The sequence below is a fragment of the Morus notabilis genome, unplaced genomic scaffold (genome assembly GCF_000414095.1).
Source record: "Morus notabilis unplaced genomic scaffold, ASM41409v2 Scaffold2235, whole genome shotgun sequence".
Classification (NCBI taxonomy): domain Eukaryota; kingdom Viridiplantae; phylum Streptophyta; class Magnoliopsida; order Rosales; family Moraceae; genus Morus; species Morus notabilis.
The window spans coordinates 226,961-247,060 of record NW_010360708.1 but is presented as its reverse complement, the minus strand read 5'-3'; the positions used below and the strand labels follow the sequence as shown (position 1 = coordinate 247,060).

The 20,100-nt window shown below is 35.3% G+C and overlaps 3 protein-coding genes across 3 annotated transcripts; 1 reads left to right on the top strand and 2 right to left on the bottom strand.

The window, feature by feature from the left end:
- Positions 1 to 1,659: 1,659 nt before the first annotated feature.
- Positions 1,660 to 9,192, bottom strand: LOC21394182 (dolichyl-diphosphooligosaccharide--protein glycosyltransferase subunit STT3A). The gene is made up of 23 exons (XM_010097067.2): positions 8,991 to 9,192; positions 8,592 to 8,654; positions 8,321 to 8,376; positions 8,126 to 8,197; positions 7,816 to 7,921; positions 7,677 to 7,727; positions 7,087 to 7,182; positions 6,865 to 6,924; positions 6,637 to 6,750; positions 6,096 to 6,182; positions 5,645 to 5,748; positions 5,419 to 5,514; positions 4,880 to 5,000; positions 4,709 to 4,789; positions 4,492 to 4,623; positions 4,165 to 4,401; positions 3,700 to 3,843; positions 3,195 to 3,381; positions 3,017 to 3,114; positions 2,788 to 2,867; positions 2,594 to 2,681; positions 2,111 to 2,200; positions 1,660 to 2,009 (listed from the first exon to the last, which is right to left on the bottom strand). Exons 1-23 carry the CDS (start codon positions 9,105 to 9,107, stop codon positions 1,950 to 1,952), a joined length of 2,340 nt encoding a protein of 779 aa, XP_010095369.1. The 5' UTR covers positions 9,108 to 9,192; the 3' UTR covers positions 1,660 to 1,949.
- A 1,572-nt stretch (positions 9,193 to 10,764) lies between these two features.
- Positions 10,765 to 13,476, top strand: LOC21394181 (SNW/SKI-interacting protein). Its single transcript, XM_010097066.2, has 2 exons — positions 10,765 to 11,041; positions 11,405 to 13,476. The coding sequence occupies exon 2, from the start codon at positions 11,436 to 11,438 to the stop codon at positions 13,251 to 13,253; it is 1,818 nt and encodes a 605-aa protein (XP_010095368.1). The 5' UTR covers positions 10,765 to 11,041; positions 11,405 to 11,435; the 3' UTR covers positions 13,254 to 13,476.
- Positions 13,477 to 15,982: 2,506 nt separating this feature from the next.
- Positions 15,983 to 18,910, bottom strand: LOC21394180 (protein phosphatase 1 regulatory inhibitor subunit PPP1R7 homolog). Its single transcript, XM_010097065.2, has 7 exons — positions 18,476 to 18,910; positions 17,756 to 17,986; positions 17,515 to 17,661; positions 17,250 to 17,392; positions 17,031 to 17,145; positions 16,340 to 16,487; positions 15,983 to 16,250 (listed from the first exon to the last, which is right to left on the bottom strand). Exons 1-6 carry the CDS (start codon positions 18,779 to 18,781, stop codon positions 16,407 to 16,409), a joined length of 1,023 nt encoding a protein of 340 aa, XP_010095367.1. The 5' UTR covers positions 18,782 to 18,910; the 3' UTR covers positions 15,983 to 16,250; positions 16,340 to 16,406.
- Positions 18,911 to 20,100: the final 1,190 nt, after the last annotated feature.

The window sequence follows — 20,100 nt, the reverse complement described above, 5'->3', positions numbered from 1 at the left end:
ATTATAGAAATTAATAGGTTATAATTTGTCAAGTTATGGTTCATAACTAGATAAGTTATGAACAAACTTGTCAAGTTATGGTTTATAGTCAGACAAGTTATAGACAATAATTTGTTAAGTTATGGTCAAGTTATAGATAAAAACAGTAATTTAGCATATTTCTTAACTTATGTAAATTATTGACCTACTAATTTTAATTCATCTCAAATCTTAGTCTATTTCTCTCTTTCTCCCTATTTTAAAACTCTTTGAACCAAACGGTTGATTTTCACAAATTCACTAAACTGAATTCATAACAAATATAGAAAAATAACAGCAAAAAATTTATAAAAAAAAAAAAACCATAGAAAAAACCTCAGAAATCACAAAAATGTACAAAACAACATAACACCACGTCACCACCATAGAAAAAATGATGTCTCGCCGTGGACCACCAGATTTGTGGCGGAGTCATGCGAAGAAGAAGCACGATCAGGTAGCAGAGTCGTCACCGTCTGTTGAGGAGATTTTCGTCACGGTGGAGGGCAACCGTGGAGGAGACATCTCCCGACGTGGAGGAGACGAAGAGATGCCAAAGTTATCGAGAAGCAATGCCAGGGAGGAGATCTCCCCCAAATCTTTGACAATCTCCCGAGGATCTCTGACGCTGTGTTACTACAGCACTGGTTCGGCAAGGTAGGGGAAACGCTGGTGGTAAAGAGTTGGCGGCGGGCAGGGTTAGTGCAGCGGCTGGAGAAGAGAGAGGGAGAGAGAAAGAAAGAGAAGGTGGGCGGAGAGAGAGATAGAGAAGGGTGGCAGGAGAAAGAGAGAGATGTAACGTGGGAAGCGAGAGAAGAGTGAGGGAGGAAGGAAAAAAAAAAGAAGCTAAATCCTAATCAGATTTGAGGGTCGTTAGTCCTCTTAGGTATTTCATCAATTTGAGTTTAAAATTCGAGTCACACTTAATTTTTTTTTAATAAAAAACTCTCATATAAAGTCATATCTCAATTCGAATCAACAAACTAAACGGACATTTAATCTCATATTTGTTCTACCACGTGGCAAAAAAACTGCGGCCTTATTCATTTCACCGATTCGAGTTTTCAATTTTAGGTTTCTACAATAAAAAGTTCTCATAAAATATCACATCTAACTTTTTCTACTACAGTAAAAAACTCTTAGAAAATATTACATCTCAACTCGAATTAAAAACTCGAATCTGTGAAGTGAACGATGCCTAAATATTTATGCAGGCCTGATATAACTCAATTGACACTTAAAAATCATGACACAAGAGATTAAAAAGGTTTTTTCTACGAGATAAGACCTCTTAAAAAAATCATCAATAACACCTTAATTTAACTGTTTTAACGGTTAAATTTGTAAAGAGAATAGTATTGTGTAACATATTATAGATTTTTAATAAATCTACACAAATCTAACCGTTAAAATCTTAATTTAACTGTCAAAACATTATATTTTATTGATAAATTTTTTTAAGAAGTCTCACCGTAAAAAAGCTCGAGATTAAAAAATAGTGAGGCCCACAAATTTATTTCTCTTTTACAATCTCTTGATGAACACGACAAGACAAAATCACAGGACTGCACATTGTTAGTAGTGGTCATATCGTTGGTGACATCCCTCAAAAAGAAAAAAAAACATCATTGTTAATGAATGTAATGTAAACGTAATCAGTCCAAAATTGATTAGTTCTTTATTTTCTTTCTACCTAACAATGAGTCAAAAAAAAAAAAAGAAAAGAAAAGAAAAAACAAAAACAAAAACAGATTACATTGTAGAAAGGAGATCGAGCCTGCAAAATCATTTGTCTATAATGAACATCTCTATAAGAAACAACTCACTACTACGCCTTCCACAATCACACTCCCTAAAGGCTCTACTTTATAAGTATGAATTACAGGTAACTGAATTTGAGAAATTCGTCTATTAAGAAGAAGAATTGGTTTTCAGTGCCAAGGATTCTTCTTTCCCGACCGGCTTCTTTTTGTAGTTGTCCCAGATGATTTCTGCCATGACAAAGAGAAGGCAGTTGTATCAACCTTTGGCCAAAACTCAAGCATAGAATTCAGAGAATATATTCGGGAAGAAGTACACCAAGTATACATACCGATTTAGATTTCTTGGTCTTTCCTCGAATTCTATTCTTCGGAGGCTTCAGTTTGTAGATCCGTACCATCCAATGGTGAGTTGTGAAAACCTGAATTGATTCAAAAGCCATAATATTATCAGAAGCATTGGAGGTACTTTAGTATAAAGAGAAAATTCACTCTAAAGAAATATTTACAGAAATGTTTTCTCAAGGTTGGATACTTGGATTGGTGAAGGTAAACATCATTATTTAGCAACAGACGTTGTGAAGATATGGGAACTGATACAGCCCCATTGAATTGAATTCAGATAGTTTGCTTGTCTGAGAAGGCATATAGAGACTAAAACGGGGCATAAATGATAGACCAACTATATGAACAATTACTTGACTTTCATCGCCTTAACCCAGAGTCAGAGGTAGAAAAAAAAAAAAAAAAACCATGTATTCCATGCTTTGCACTTTTTAGGTTTTACTAATATTGAAAAGATCGATTCATCTCACCTCTTCAAAATGGGTAAGTTTGAAATGTTTCTTTCCAATTTCTGTCCGCCTCACTCTATCAAAGGCTTTACCATCCGTCTCCACAAACCTGATAGTTACAACAAAAAAGATTCAATTCATTAACAGACCTGCATAAGACAAAAAGGAAGAAAGAAAGATCATGAAAGGTCGACAACTTCACAGCAAACACAAACCTGTAATACGAGAGTTTGTACATGAGGCAATTTAGCATGGTCGGAGTGGCCTCAGAATCAATCCGATACTGACCGTCTTTCTTTTAGACAGAAAGACAGAATTTTGAATTTTAGTTGAGATTCATCACCAACATTACCATATCAACCAAATTAAAATGCCAAGTTCAATATCATTCCTTGTTGACTAAAAAGCAGTTCTAATTGAACCAGGAAATAACCAACAACTTACTAGATAATCAGGTTCCTTTATGTGAGGGAAGACACCCCCACCAATGCGAACCATCCACAGGAACTTATTGATATCATCACTGGGGTAGCCAACAAGACCTAAAAAGTAAGCAATAAATCAGGACAAAGTTCTAGATATTGTAGTAGGAAAATCTCACGAGAAGAGTAAGGAAGCCAACCTCCAAAAACGACAAGAACATATTTTACATCCAGGGAGTTGAAGATTTCCCAAGCTGCCTTTTCAGGAGAAGACATGGCAGTACCGACAGTAGCAATATGTGTGTTGTTCCAGGTGTTGTTGTCAACAATGACAGTGCGGTTAGCCATTGCTGTGGTTTGGTACCCATAATCCCACCAAGATGCAACCTGCAAAACAAGTTTTCAGTAAGATTAACACACACACACACACACACACACAACAGAGTTTCAACTAGTAGCCCGATGAGAGAAATGATAAATTTGTCCAATACATGACATGAAATAAAATTACTAATTGCATGGGAACATAAAAACCAGCTGCATAATTACTTTAATTCAAATCACAAACATTATTATTATAATGATGTAGTGGCATGAAATCCTTACTTAGAAACAGTCTGACAATAGAACTTTGCAGTAGGAGATAATAACTGCAATGAAAAGGGAAGATAAACAACTAAACTCAGTAAGAGGCAAGTTTCTTACTTTATCATCCACCTCGGTGTTGTGGCTCAGCCATGCATATGCTTCTCTGAAATCATCGAAAACATGAAGACCATCGTGGGAATGAGATGTAAGAACAATAGATGGGGCTGAATAAGCTTCTGCTGCTGCCCAGACACAATGAACCTGAAAAGAATGATTTAACCTAAACTCAGAGACCATACCAGAAACAAAAATTCGTCAAAAACAGAGAAGAGGGGAAAAGAGGTCTCATAGAGGTTCAAGTAAAGATTTCTGAGAAAAGTTTTGGGATATGTTATCAAAATCATTGTTTCCTTTTTGCCAACTTGGTCACATTGCAAAACCCAATCATCCACTATTAAAGAAACTAACAACCATTTTAAGAAAGTCATTTTGAGCAAAGCACATACAGAATATTCATAAGCTACAACTTGATGAAGGCATGTGACTGAATCATTAAAATAGAGTTACTGGAAAGTTACATACCACATAGAAGGCACCGAGCAAAACAAGCAAGAAAATCGATATTATAGACGCCTCCAAAGGTAAAACCAGAAGCTTCTTCTCAATCTTTGATCTAACGGATGGCTTTTCCACAGCTACAGGTTCTTTTTCCTTCTTCCTGTTCTTTCTTGATGGCCGCTCCTTTAATGTATCTTCAGTTTTATCAGTCTTTGCCACATCATTCTGCGGTAGGCTATTTTCAGAACTCTTCACCCCCACCTTAACAGACAAGACAAAATATAGACCTGAAGTTAATATCTATGATGTTGGAAAAAATTTAGACAAGCAGCATAAAGAAAATATGTTTACATCAACTTGGGAGTGTACTGATGATCCAGGTAACTGAAACTTTATTGACCGTGTGAAAACTTCAAAAGCTTCAGAGAGAGCAATCCCAGACATTATGCAAGCTGCTGGGGCAAGTACCAGCATAAGGCGAACCTAATGGAATTAATTTATGCAAATAAATTATCATAAAGATTAAGAAAAGAGAATAAAAGAAAGTGCAATTGGACATAGTTCTCACCATGACTCCAGAAAAATAAACTGACGTCACAATATAAAGAACCACAAAAGAGCTAGCATCAGACAGCGGCGAAAAACAAGCCTGCCAACAAATATAGGCAATCACAAGACAAATTATACGCATAAAGTTATAGGTAAAAGAAAACAATTTTCTGTTGAAAATGGAACTTACAATTATCCCAGCAGGAACCAAGAATGCTAAAACATTAATGTCCATGAAGTAAGAAGGCCAAGTTGGGGGCTGATGCTCACTAACACTAGCAATAATTGGTATGTACTTGCTTGCATATGTTCTGAAGAAACAGAAAACAACAATGATTACAAACTAAAAGTAACTAGGCAACTGATTTCTATTTTTCTAATAAGTGAAAGCTGGAAAGTATAACCATAGCGCAACACCGCAAACAATATTAGATCATGCCTCAGGCATCTAAAGCACAATACAAAATAATTTCAGAAAAGCTATAGAATGAAAAAGAGATTAAACTAATTTTTCCTATCTCAAAATAGAAACAGGAGCGAAGAATGAGAGGGGAATGGAGTCAACTCAATAACCAAATTGGGCCAAATTCAGATACAACATCAACCGAGATACCAGACAGCAGCAGACAAAATTGTCGCTGATACTTCCGGTTGACCTCCATGTTTTAGAGAGTCAAGGAAATTAAGATTAGTGAAGAAGAGAGAGATGTAAGAATTATGAACTCTTACGGATCAAGCAGACTAAGACTTCTTCCACTCCATCCCATTGTTGGGCTTGAAGCTACCAGAGCTATCAGTACTGCTATTACAGCACAACACACTATCCTGAAATATAGCAGACAAGGTATCAAGATACATTCAATGTTCTGAAGCAACCGAACTTAAAAAATAAAAAATAAAAAAATAAAAGTTACACAGTAACCTTAATGCTTTAGAGAAAGAGAATGAGGCTTACGCGCCAAGAGATAGAATGAGTGTGACAGCTACTTTGAACATTTTCTCAGACAGAACCCCTTTAATATAATAGACAAGAGCCACCACATGGATGATAATGAAAACCTGCAGAAGGAAGAAATCAACAACAAAACATGTGGGACCATCATATGGATGCATATCTTATCAAAGTCACATTTCTTAGGGGTGGGTTGGGGGGAGGGGGAGGGGGTGGGGGCAATCCAAAGCTTTGCTGGCTTCCTCCTTTATTTTTATTCCAGAGTCCAACAAAGAAAAAAAAAAAGGATCCTCAATGTTGCTAGACTTTAAATTGAATTTTCATTGGCTTTCAAAGTACCAATGAAAGTGGCATGGCCGATAACATGTAGGGGCAATAACAGATACTGAATGCAAGGAACAGCTCCTAAACCAAAGAAGAACAATACGACAAATCTTATTGCAGAAAAGCTTACCAAAAAAGAGGCAAAATGTTCAGATGTCATTACTGCATTAAATCCAACTACAGGTACCAATGAAGCTAATAACGTTCCCAAGACAACCTGCATTAAAAAGCCATAACTTCAGTGGCAAACATGGCACATGGCATCATAAATGAAGAACAAGCAGATTCTATTGTCAAAATCTCCAACAAGATACGAGACTTAAGATAGTGGAATTTGAAAGGTGCGCTGAGTAAGTAGCACTAGAAGTGTTGCTTTTTCAACCTATAGCCTAATATTGTGCAAAACATATGCTAAATAATAAGGTTGATATGGACTTCATAAAATATATTTCAGAATGTGTCCAGATCGCAGTTGCAACTGCGAAAGCAAACCTTTGAATGGATCCCAGTCATCCAACCAAGAACAAGAAAAGAAAAGAAACTACTAGAATTTTTCTTCTCTTTTTTTCTTTCTTTTTGTTTTTTTAGCAGAACACATTAGCATAGCATGGCTTTTCAATCTTATGTCGTTTTCAATTCTGTAAAGCTTTAAAATTACTGCAGAGACTTACAAGAGGAGCATAAGCAACATATAATCGGGAAGAGTAACGGCCAGTTACAATGCACAGAAGGACATGCATTGGAATAAGATTAATTATAAAGGTGTAACCTCCCCAAGAGCAAACCTGAAAGAATGAAACATACATCAAACTTTTTACTTTTTAATAAGATTATGCAATCAAACATGAATATGACAAGAGACAGATGGGGGTATAAACAATATAACACATCATACATACCATGTAGAAGTATGCTATAGCATTTAGAGTGGCGTAAAATAGAGATCCTGTATTCAGTGTCTGCATATAAAAGAAGTAATCAGAAAGCATAGTTATAAGTGCGAATGAGGTATGAACTGAGGTGGGACACTTTTAATAAGAACCCTCCTCCACCCGTCCCAAACCAAAAAATTAAAAAAAAAATTAAAAAAAGAACGACATATATTTTTGCCCATTACCAACCTTTATATAAAGATAGAAAGTGAAAATTAAAGCAAATATGGCTACAGCTTCATTATCATAGCTTCCAGCCACGGAACGAGAAATGTAGGATGGAACCTGCCCAAAAAAAAAAAAATTGTCATGTGCTTAGCATTTTTTTAAGTGTTGTAAACAATATATAATAGACTTAAGCAAACGATTATACAAGTTCAACAATTTATTTATGTGAAAGAAATGTCATATCAATCCAAATTCCATACCATATGTTATATCATAATGCATGCTGAGAAAAGCAAGACATTCGTGAAGTCTTATTGCCCTTTGGTAACCAGTTCAACTTAGGCACGTGAAATGCATGTTATATATGGTTACAAAAAATCCGAAACACAATACTTCTACTTTTCGTCTTTCATTTTTCACTTTAGTAAGATTGATGCAGAGTAAAGAGGATGTACTAAAAGAAAGAGTCACCGAGTCACAAACTAATGCAGCAAAGGACATGTGAGAAGATTATTGTCGAATGTCCACTGTCTCGAGGGCCAAGCCTTCATAAAATAAAATAAAATAAATGAAAAAAAAATACAGTCTAAAATACCCGCTATGTAATTTACCATGGCCAAAAGAGCTGCAGCAGTTAGGCCAGCACCGGTACCCTTAACTTCCTGACAAGAAAAGGGTGTAACTGGATATCATTAATAAATCAGAGGACCATTTGAATTAAAATAATAATAAGAAGGATACGAGACAAACCTTAGTCAGAAGGTAAGTAGCCCATGACGCAAAAGCAGAGAATATAGGTGCAGTAAATACACAAACAGTTTCAACAGATAGAGGAATGTTTAAGGAATTCAACAACCTGCAGTACAACGATAATGGCTCATACGTATCAATTAACTTCGAGAACTTGTAGAAAAACTTCCTATTCTTTTTCATTCATTTTTTTTTTGTTTTTTTGTTTTTCATTTTATCTTGTGTTGCACAAGACAATAATATCAAACAAAAATGTGCTTAGCACAATAAGAGGGTAAAAAACTGCTCCACTGTTTTCTTATATACCCACCACCAAATAGTTCCTGCTGTCAAGGTCAATCCAGGGTAAACAGTTCCACCAATCACACGCCCAAGCGGATACCTTAAAAGGTGATACCAAAACAATTAGTTCAGGAATCTTAACTTTAGTAACCTCCTAAAAGGAAAGACTGAAATACAATACAACAAGAACACGTAATTAAGTTCATTAAATAGAAAAAATTACCAGGTTCGATCATCAAACCAGTTCCAAAATTCATATATTCCACTTTTTGTCAGAAACTGAAAACAACAAATAAGCAAATAATCGTTTCGTGTAGCTTTACAATTTTGCATCATAATGATATAGCTAATCAAAGGAGAAAGGGAAAAGTAACATTTATAAATGTCAGTAAAAGGCAATGTTTTAAGTAAATTAAGGCAATGCTATAACAAAAACAAAAATAATAATTTCCTTCTCGTAAGAAAGAAAATCACATTAGAGAAAGAAATCAAACCTGAGTGACTCTGTAATTGAAATAAGGATCGAACTCGTGGATTACACTCTCATACTTTATGACCTGTTAACCATTCACCAAGTAAAGTTCAGTTAAAAGAACTCCCAGTTTGCTCAGAAAATTTAAATATCCAACAAAACCATAAATCAAAATATTCAATCTTCGAAGTCACAACACAATGAAAAATACAGAATTTCAAGTCAACCTATTATAGCAAATCATTCCGTTTGGTCAAAATTACATAGGAAACCAAATGTCGAGATATATAGAACTCTTAAATTAAACCTCATTCGTTTTCTTCCATTTTCTCAGCTTTCAAACGGAAAAGAATCGAATTTGACGAGCATTGAACGATTAGATCTATGAAATTGGAGGTAAACTAAGGATCGGAGAGCTTACAGAGAAGAGTCGGATCGAGAACGCGAGAACGCCGATCAAGATGAGGATGAAGAAAGAAAAGACGTTTCCGAAAGCGTTCCTTAAGGTTGTTCCCCTTGAGGTCTCCAGGGCCGCCATTGACGGCGAAAATCGAGCTCGGCGTTTGTCTTCGCCGCTTAGAGAGAGAGAGAGAGAGAGAGAGAGAGAGAGGGAAGGGGTTTTAATGAATAGAGGAAGTAGAAGTCGGAGACTTTGAAAGCATACAAATTGTACGAAAAATACTCAGGTCAAGTAAATGACAATAATGGGTCTCGTATGTAATGTGAAACTAATAGCCGTTTACTTGATTTAAGTTTAGAATTTAAATTTTTTACGGTAAAAAGTTTTCATAAATAATCATATTTAATTTTTTTATTACAGTAAAAAGATCTCACATAAAATTACATCTAAACTCGAATTTTAAACTCAAATCAACGAAATAAATGAGGCCTAAAGTGTCCTCTTAGACCCACGTGGCGACTTGCTATTCTGCTGGTGAATAAGCAATTTGATTGGTTCACTACAACGATGTTTCCCACGTGGCATAATCTGACTGGGTTACTGTCACTGATGTTGTGGTTGTACTGTGCAGTTTTTCATGCCTTACATAAGGCTTGTTTTTTTATTATAATATTTTTTCACATCAAAATTTAAATGTAATTTTTTTATTACAGTATTTTTTCTCATATAAACTTAAGTTTAAAAAAAGAGCATGTCTATACTGTTTTTTTGGGAGGAGTTACTCTAGTCTTTTTAGTATCATTTTCGAGTTACTAATCACATTAGTGGACGTTTAGTTTTCAGATTTATAATTATTATTCAGAATAATTCTCGATTTATGAGTGTTTTTTTATGAGAAAAAATATTATAGTGAACTACGAATTATGACATGAATCTTAATACCAACACCCTTAACTTTTTAACTTTTATTATGTATTTTTCTCATAAAAATTTAAATTTTAATTCAAATTTTCTATTTAAATTTTGCTTTTAGTGTTTCAATTTTAAAAAATATCATTGTTCTTACCGTTTTATCTCACTCCGCACTTTATTTAGAAATTGTTTGAGAAAATAATGCCTTAAATAATTCTCAATGCTAAAATTTTCATTCTTTTATTGCTAATTAGAGTTGTTTAACATATTATCACATTAATTACAAATAAAAGTTTTCTTTTTAATTAGGAGATGACCACTCAAAATTAATAAAAAAATGAAATTAGAATAGGTGGTCCTACCACTATTATTACTTTTTTTTTATCCTTTTGTTTTGTGGTTCTTCTCTAAACTAATTATATATGTTTATTTCATAAGTTCAAACTGTTGTTATAAAATATAAAGTCTTCTCTTCAAATCAATAAAAATAGGTTCTTAATTTTTTTAGTAGTGATGTGAGATTATTTTCTGTAAATATTTTAAAACAAAGTTCATTCCATCTGTCCTTTGCCTAAAAAATAAGTTCTTGAAATTTTAAAGTTTAAACATATTAAAAATTTAATGAGCAAATTGTTAAAACATATAATTTAAAAGATAACTCCCTTATTATGAAATTACAGAATTTATTCTTTTTTATAAAGTATGAGTTTATTTTATTTTATCGGTTTAAATTTAAAATTTAAAATTTATTTTATCGAATCCAGCAAAACTTCCTTTTTCGTGAAATATTAGAAATTAAAATTTTAAAAAATAAAAATTAAAACGATCCAAGGCGGCGCCCAGATACTTTCTTCTATTTTTATCTTCAAGCAGAGCTCCGAAATGGTCTTATATCGCAAGAGCGCTCAAACATAGCGCTTGAGAGCTGAAACCATTCGCTGCACCTCTTCGGGCTGGCTTTCAATTCCCTGCGGCTTTAGTTATATATACATATATATATATATATATATATATATTTTAGAATAACAAATTAAAAAAAACTCAGCTTCTCCGAATCCCTCGATTTACCTCTCAAATCTCAAGTTCAACGGAACCCTAGCGCCACGCCACCCCTCCTGGCCGTCGCTGCCGTCGTTTGTCTTCCGTCGCCGTTCTTTAATGTAAGTTCTTGTTCATGCCTTTAGTTGAAGGCTTTAAGCAAAAACCTTTATTAATTCTGTTTATTGGTTTTTAGGGTTAGGGTTTCTCTATTTTGTGTGCTTGAGCTACGATCCAATTCCAATCTAAAGTTGTGTAAATCCTTGATTTAGCTTTCGGTCGATGGATTTTTCCGTGTTCAGGTTCCAATTCTGGTGGTTTCAGCGTCGTTTCTGTGTCATGTTTTGGCATCTAGGTTTCAGCTTGGCAGATGGCTTTGAGAATTTTGGGTCATTAGGAATAATTTTTATTGTTTTTTTCTTCCAACACTTATTGTTTTTGCCTGATTGATTTTTCTTTTCTTTTTTTTTTTTCTGGAATTTCAGCCCTCAGACGTAGTTTGGACAACAAATTACAATGGCGAGTATAAATGACTTACTTCCGCCACCGAAATCGACCGCCGCTACGCATTATGATCACTCAAATGATCCGTGGTTCAAGCAGCGATTCAGCTCAACTGCGGCAGAACAGTCCTCTGTAGTCAAGCCCAACCCGGTTCCTCCTTACTTGAACCGGGCGGGATTTATTCCTCGCAAGGTTGAGGATTTTGGCGATGGTGGGGCGTTTCCGGAGATTCACATAGCTCAGTACCCACTTGGTATGGGTAGAGATAAATCGTATAAGCTTGGATCGAATATTCTGCCGGTCACAGTTGACGCCCATGGAAACATTGCTTATGACGCCATTGTGAAGCAGAACGAGAACGCCAAGAAGATTGTCTACTCGCAGCATAAGGATCTTATACCCAAGATTTTGAAGAATGATGCAGATGCATACGAGGACGAAGAGGACCTCGAGAAGGAAATCGAAGAAACAACTCAAGAAACAAAAGCGGCACTTGAAAAGATTGTGAATGTGAGATTGAGTGCGGCACAGCCGAAGAATGTGCCCAAACAGTCATCCGACTCGAAGTTTATCAAGTACAAGTCGTCCCAGCAATCTGCCGCCTTCAATTCGGGTGCGAAGGAGAGGATTATTAGGATGGTGGAGATGCCTGTGGACCCGCTCGAACCCCCTAAGTTCAAGCATAAGCGGGTACCAAGGGCTTCAGGCTCACCACCTGTGCCGGTGATGCATTCCCCTCCCCGAGCTGTGACTGTGAAAGACCAACAAGATTGGAAGATTCCTCCATGTATTTCCAACTGGAAGAACCCAAAGGGTTATACTATTCCACTTGACAAACGTCTTGCAGCTGATGGGAGAGGGCTTCAGGATGTTCAGATTAATGATAACTTTGCAAAGCTTTCCGAAGCTCTGTATGTTGCTGAGCAGAAGGCAAGAGAAGCGGTTTCTATGAGGTCCAAGGTTCAGAGGGAGATGCTGATGAAGGAGAAGGAAAAGAAGGAGCGGGAATTGCGTGATTTAGCTCAAAAAGCACGGTCTGAGAGAACTGGTGCAGCACCACCATCATCTGCTGTTCCAATGCCGTCCGAGAAAAGCACGATGGACGCTGCCGACACAAGAGGGGACTATGACCGTCCAAGAGAAAGAGAGAGAGATTATCCAAAGGAGACGAGAGAGGAAAGGGAAGAGCGATTGCAGAGGGAGAAAATCCGTGAAGAGCGACGCCGAGAGAGGGAAAGGGAGAGAAGGTTGGAAAATAAAGATTTGGCTATGGGGAAGAAAAGTAAAATTACAAGGGACAGGGACCGTGATGTTAGTGAAAAAGTTGCTCTTGGAATGGCATCCACCGGAGCTGGAAGGGGAGGAGAGGTCATGTACGACCAGAGGCTCTTCAACCAAGAGAAAGGAATGGACTCCGGTTTTGCCATAGATGACCAGTACAACGTGTATGACAAGGGCTTGTTTACAGCTCAGCCGACACTTTCTACCCTGTATAGGCCTAAGAAGGATGTTGATTCTGAAATGTATGGAGGTGCTGATGAGCAACTGGACAAGATTATGAAGACTGAACGGTTCAAACCTGACAAGGCCTTTGTGGGCACTTCTGAGAGGGCAGCGCCAAGAGATAGACCAGTCGAGTTTGAAAAGGATGCTGAAGAGGCCGACCCATTCGGCTTGGACCAGTTCTTGACAGAGGTGAAGAAAGGTAAAAAAGCCATGGATAAGGTTGGTTCTGGAGGGACTATGAGAGCTACTGCCGGCTCTATGATGCGAGATGGCAGTGAAGGAGGTTCTGGTAGAAGCCGCATTGGGTTTGAGAGGGGTCGTTAAGCGGGTTGCTGCAATGGCTGGGTATGAAAGGTCGTTTTTTCAACTTAATATTTAGTCCTCTGAAAGCCCTAGGCTGGCCAAGGTGCCAAGCATGTATGTGGATAGACAAGGTTTAAATCTTCATCTAGTATCTGGAGGCTAAGTCTTACAACTTTGATATGTTAAGTGAGATTATTATGTTCCTTTTAGAAGTTGCGAAATCAAGTTTTCATTTTCTGCTGCAGCTAGCTGGTCATAGATATCATTTGTTTGAACAATTTATGAGCATATCTGAAAAATATTAGTCTTAAAAGCATTTATCTGGCTTAACCGTTGTGTGATTTAAGCAAAATGACGTTGATGGCATTTGGGTTAACGGACCCGTTCATTTCGCCGATTCGAGTTTAGAATTAAAAAGTTTTTAGAAACAATCACATCTAACTTTTTTGTTACAATAAAAAGCTCTCACATAAAGTCACATCTCAACTTAAATTAAAAATTTGAATTAACGAACTGAATGAGAACATGTTCTCTATTTTTTTGAGAACGTGTTTTCACCCAAAATCAGCCAATTTGCAAATAATGAAAAATGGCGTTCGTACCAACATTAGAAGAATCGGAATACGAGGAAATATTTGTCATAAGAGAATCATATGCTGCTGACAGATTTTCCATTCGATCAGAAAAACTTAGCATCGATTTAGAAATTTGAGTTAAAAAGTAAATTTACTTAAAGAACACACTGTAGTAAAAAAAATTAAATTTAAACTTTTATAAATTTTTGTAAGAGAGTAAAAATTTAAGTTATGATTTGAGCTAGCGAATAAGACATTAACTCTTGCCGAGACGGAGACACTCTTGTCATCACAAATTCAAACCTGGGGGGCCGAAATGTCAGTTCTCAAAAGGCTAGATATAAAAACAACCCTTAAGATCATTTACATTTGTAGATCAATTCATCTTGTAAAATCAAATAATCAACATATTTGAGAGTGAGTTATTTGTAGATCAATGATTCAATATGGTTAATGCATATGCCGAGTGTAATTCCACCCAATGTTGAGGCTCACAGTTCAAATCTGTCAATCGTGAGTTCAAAATACATATGAGATGGATTAATGCATGCGCCTCACAACATTACTGAACTCGCATCCAGAAACATTCCCATTACAAACTCGTTCCACCGTATCCGCGTGATTTAGCGCTGACAGATGCAAAACAAAAGAGTTTTATTAAAAATTAAAATCTTTTTATTTCAAATCTAAAACACTCTGCTAAAAGAGAATCGGGATGTTTATTTAGAGTATTCAAACCATGATTTGAATTATACTTCATTATTTATTATAATATTTTCTCTCATAAAAAATACACATAAATTAAAAATAATTCTAATTATATAATTTTAATTTACCAACCAAACGTTTTTTTTAAGATGTTTAAAACGTTTCGCATGTTTCTCCCCCAAAATTAACCGGGTAATTTTTCTCTTTTTTTTTTGCCGTGGAGAAAAACAATCAGGTGCAGGCGTAATTAAATAAGCCGCCATGTGTCAAGCTCTGATTGGTATAATTTGTTGTGGATCCGCATGGGCTGCTTATGGGCCACCAGATTAAAATGCCCGCCATGTTTCAGTTCATCGTTGAATGGAAAAACGCACAACCATGAACGACACCACACTAAATCACATGGGTGGGAAGAAGGTGGCTGATACCTTTCCACATGTCTTGCCTTGATTAGTCTGAACGAGTAAGTGGCGAGACCCACCTGCAGGGGCACTGACGCGTTTGTCCCTTGTCCCCTCTGAACGCGCAACTCTCTGCGCGTGTCAAACACACGCCATTCACAGACGTTGACTTGTTTAATCCGACAGCCTGATATAAATCCGAGTTTATTTTTTTAAATATTATTATTTATAAATATTTATTTGTTAATTTTGAATTGATTTGTGGTCCGATTTTGTCGGTTTTAACACTGTTTTGCGTCAAATTCTCAATCCTAGGTAGATAAAAATTCTATAAATAATCAAATTAAATTCAACAAAAATACACAAATAAAATGAAATCACGTCCAATTAAACAAAACTGATCAGGCCTATCGGCCTAATCCCTCTGCTACCACTACAGACCCTCAAAAAATTTTTATAATTAAAACTCTGCCACATATGTCACAAATATAACCTTTTTAGGTCGTACCAAATAGAATTCGGATTACCGTACTCTAACACATTTTTGTGTGTGTATTTTTTCCCTTTTTATAACTATTTTGAGTAAATCACGTGCGTGACTTGAAATCATTCTATTTTTCCTAATTATTATTATTTATTATGTTTATTTATTTTTAAGTGATTTGTAGCCCACTTTTTAGCATCGTTTTGCGCCGAATTTTCAATGATACACAGATAAAAATATATAAATAATTTGTATGAATTATAGCCATATAACTACCATCTTGCACCAACTTTCCAATACTACTCACATAAAAATGTTGTAAATAATTCTAATGAAAAAACAAATAAAAATGTGTTGAGCTAAAATAAAATAAAATCACACCAAATTAAATAAAAAACAAATTCAAACAAAACATAATAAAACTAATTAAAAACACAATAAAATAAATTAAAAAAATTTTTGGGTGAGAGCTATCCTTTTTTTCTTCTTTAATCTTTTTTGAAAAACAATTATATAACCATAACAAATCACACGCCCATCGCGCGCGCCAAAGACTAGTTATACTAAAAAGGTTCTGTAAGGTAAAAACATCAAGCATCCAAAAGGATACGTAATCCCTTTGAAAAAAACAAAAAAGAAATATACATAATTATCATGTCACAAAAGAAAAAAAAAAGCTCATATAATGTGTAAAAAGAAAATAAAACAGGATGAGCGAGGCATAAATAAACTGGAAACATCATTAAAAGTCGTGGTTTGACCAATTGCAAAATTGACAAGAGTCCATGCTTGAGTAGGTACTGGAAGTTTGCTACACCAAATCAGAAAAAACCCCTGAACCAGACATTGCCTGAAAACCAAGATTGATTAGTTCCCAGGATATTGGAAATCCTATTTTACATATCATTCACTGCTATAATCCATGGGGGAGCATCTTACCTAACTATAAGCCATGGTCGTTTAGTGCTTTCAAGGATGCTGCCCCGATAGAACGATACCATGTCCTCTAAGCAAACATATCAGAATCAATTTGCTCAATATTTGGGAAAATTTGTCTCAAAGTAGTAGAATAACCGGGAGACTTTGCCTGGAATGTGGAAAGAAAGATCAAACTTGGAAAATTGAAGCAATATAAAATATAACTGGTACGATGTATCAAATTGTAAGTTGATCAAGCGTAAATTGGGAAGGCAATGACCAACCAATAAAATGAAGGAATACAGTTAAAAGGCCAATGACAAAAGCAGTCGGAGATTTCCTTCTCTAAAATCCATTTTGAGGCCACAAGTGTAAATGCTATAGAAATCCATAACAAAGCATCTGGAAAATCGATCTAGCAATCTAGTTATTCACCTAGACTTAAAACTGGTCGTGTCAAAGTCTCAAACAAGAGGAGAAAAAATTGTGCTGTTGTTACTTGTTAATTGAATTGGTTATGAATATACGATGACCAGAGTTGAGCAATGACATAATTCAAATAGAGCACATCAATAAAAAAAAAAAAAGGATGGAAAACAAGGCTTTGTTTGCTTGACAATGAAATTTGTACAAGCAAATGGAACTATCTAAGCAATCAATTACAGCTCGGAGTCTAAAAAATTTAGGACAATCAAGTTGCAAGGGACCATACACATGGATTGTTTTCGAGGTAGATAGTTGTAAGCTTGTCTCTTGAACCCACAACGGCTTCAGCAATGCCTTCAAGCAGTTCAATTTGGTTGTCATTCAGCCATAGGTCTTCTAATCTACCAAAATTTTTAATCAAAAGAGCAGAAGGAAAAAAAAGGGTCAGTAAAATTAGCAGTGGAAGATAAGATGTCACTATTGGAGAGTGAGGAAAGGGACATACTGTGTCAGGTTTCCAATATCACCCACAGAAGTTATCTTATTCGATGATACATCCAAGACCCTAAGGTTGACTAAGGTAGATAAGCCTTCCATTTTGGAAATCCCATTATGGCTCAAGTATAGTTCTTCTAGAGCAACACATTCCTATGATGAGGACACCGAAAGAAAGAGTTTCATTATCAATCATGCAACAGAAGGATCTGTTCAATTAAAGAGATTATTTTACAGCCAGACAACAGAAATCTCACAACATCCAGAAGGCGTACCTCAAATCCCTTCATAGAAGTTAAACGATTACTTTGCAAGCTAATCTTCTTGATGCATTTCAACCCACATAAATTCACAGCCTTGATACGATTCCTTCCCAGCCACAACTCTTGTAAATTTGTCAAATTTTGTAAATTTTCCATAACCTGTGTTAAAAATGCAAGCCTTAGAATTGAACCAACATTCAACAAGGTTAACATACATATTAGTAAAGATACAGTGGTATAGAGAATAGCTTACCCGCAATCTGTTGGATCCCAGTTCAAGAATTTGCAGTTCATGAAAGTGGTCAATCTCTTCAATTTTAGGAACTTCATTTTTAGATACATATAGTTCCTTAAGGGTGTTGCTGACATTGGACAATCCATGTAAAGCAGTAATCTCATTGAAAGAAACATCAAAGACCAAAAGCCGCTTGAATATGCTAGCATCAGGTATTTTCGTTAACTTATTGTCCCTGAAAACTAACTCCTGCAAACAAAACAACTTAAATAGAGTTACAAATATTCTTCACTCCTAAAAGAAGAAATCTTCAGGTGCAATTTATCCTTTTCCGTACTATTTTCCACAAGGGAAAATGTAAAACAAAACTATCAAGTGAAGCCGTTTAGTCCTACAAAAATATCTTTTTCAAGAAACAAATACAAGTAATACAAGGAACAATTCACTTCTTATGCAATTTCTTCACAGCCAAACAGTATCATACTATCATATGGCTTTCGTTTCGCACATTGCAATAATTTATTTAAACGTTTAGCGTTGATCATAAATCTCATACAATAATCAATCAATCGATTGATCCACACACACACACACACACACATATATATATATATCATAAAACGTGACGAGCTAGAAGAAGGAAAATACATTCCGAGACTCATGTTAGATTGCGTTCGCTCATTTCCTCGAGAATACATAAAGAGAAAAATGAAATCCCAAATGAATTGAATTGAATACCTCGAGGCCAGCCAAGGCGTGCCAGTGAGAGATCGGTTCGACGGCGGCGTCGTAGACGAGGTTCTGGCGCAGAGAGAGCTTCTTGAGGTTCGAGAGGTTTCCAATCCGAGGATCCAAGCTGGAGAGCCGATTCGCCGTGAGGTCCAACTCGGTCAGACTCGTCGGCAACTCGACCGAGTCGAGATCGTGGAGCTGAAAGCTCGTGAGGTCGAGGACTGTGGATGAGAGGTCGAGCTCCACCGTTTGATCGTCGTCATCCGCCTCTGGATTCGGTGCCGGCGCTGGCGCTGCTCCGGTCTCCGCCATTGAAAAGTAACTATAAAGCTTCAAAGGTTTGCGTACGTTTTCCCGTGGCTTTGTTCCTTTTTGTCCGACAAATACGATTGTCCCTCGTCCCTTTTTTTTTTTTTTTTTCAACACGTTTCCCGTCCTCGGTTTTGCAGATATGGATCCGGGCTTGGCCACTTCCATTCACTAATTTAAGTTTTTAATTTAAATTAATGTGATATTATGTGATAATTTTATATTATAATAAAAAAATTAAATGTGATTATTTTTAAATTTTTTTTATTATAACAAAACTCGAATCAGTGAAATGAACAAAAATAAATAAGAAAATCGGTAAACTCACAGATTTTTACTTTTTATTTTTTATTAATACATTTTAATTAATATAATTTTTTAATTAAATGATATTAATCAAAAATAAAATGTGAAAGTCTAAGATCTGTGTATTTTAAAAGGTATTTATCTTATTTTCTCTTAATAAAAGGGTTATGTACAATGTTCTGTTTCGAAAAAATTTAAAATTTTAGTTTTAATTTAAACTCATAAACTAAATAGGTTTATAAAAATTAGTGAATTTACCCATTTTTAGCTCTCTTCTTTTAGTGTAAAAAAATCATAAATGCCACTTAAATTATGTGATCTATTTTTACGTCATTGAGTGGTAATTTAAAATCCATACAATTTAATTCACTTGAACATATCTAATCTATTTATGTGTAATGGCATAAATGTAAAGTTTATGCATTACGGTAGCAATGCATGTAATTTTCTCTTTCTTATTTTCACTTATTTTGTTTTGTGTTATGTTTTTAAGTGTCATCAAAGATAGTGTTTTTAAAATAGTTTTATTCTGTGGGAATATAGAAATGATAATTTTTTTGGAATAGCTATGATTCTCTCTCAATTTTGAGCATTGTGACATTTTCGTCTATAAATTTTTGACTTAGGCATATTTAATCCTTGAACTTTTATTTTTTGATAGTTTTGGTCTCTCAATTAACAAGCGATTTATAAAATTTAGTCTAGATAATTATATCATTATCACATAATTACATAATTTTATATAAATAACTACATTATGTGCAAAATATTATAGTTTTTTATGTAAAATTTTAAATTATCATACGATAGACACATGCTTTTTTTTAGTAAATTTTAAAAATCATTCATCAATTTTATTGTCAATGACTAAAACTGTCAACAAATGAAAGTTCAAATACTAAATATGTTTAAATTAAAAATTTAGGGATCAAAATATCACAATCCTTAAAGTTTAAGAACTAACAGAGCTATTAACCTTTGCTTAAAATGTAAACCATTACTTTATTAGTTGAGGA

What these genes read in the sequence shown, in the direction of transcription:
- LOC21394181 (XM_010097066.2), top strand. Translation starts at nt 11,436, where the DNA reads ATGGCGAGTATAAATGACTTACTTCCGCCACCGAAATCGACCGCCGCT.
- LOC21394182 (XM_010097067.2), bottom strand. Translation starts at nt 9,107, where the DNA reads ATGGCGGCCCTGGAGACCTCAAGGGGAACAACCTTAAGGAACGCTTTC. An exon ending in CTATAGCATACTTCTACATG is followed by an intron (nt 6,751 to 6,864) that starts GTATGTATGATG and finishes TCATTCTTTCAG; the next exon opens with GTTTGCTCTTGGGGAGGTTA. An exon ending in AACATTTTGCCTCTTTTTTG is followed by an intron (nt 5,749 to 6,095) that starts GTAAGCTTTTCT and finishes TTCCTTCTGCAG; the next exon opens with GTTTTCATTATCATCCATGT.
- LOC21394180 (XM_010097065.2), bottom strand. Translation starts at nt 18,781, where the DNA reads ATGGCGGAGACCGGAGCAGCGCCAGCGCCGGCACCGAATCCAGAGGCG. An exon ending in CTTCTATGAAGGGATTTGAG is followed by an intron (nt 17,393 to 17,514) that starts GTACGCCTTCTG and finishes TCCTCATCATAG; the next exon opens with GAATGTGTTGCTCTAGAAGA. An exon ending in ACCTCGAAAACAATCCATGT is followed by an intron (nt 16,488 to 17,030) that starts GTATGGTCCCTT and finishes TCCACATTCCAG; the next exon opens with GCAAAGTCTCCCGGTTATTC.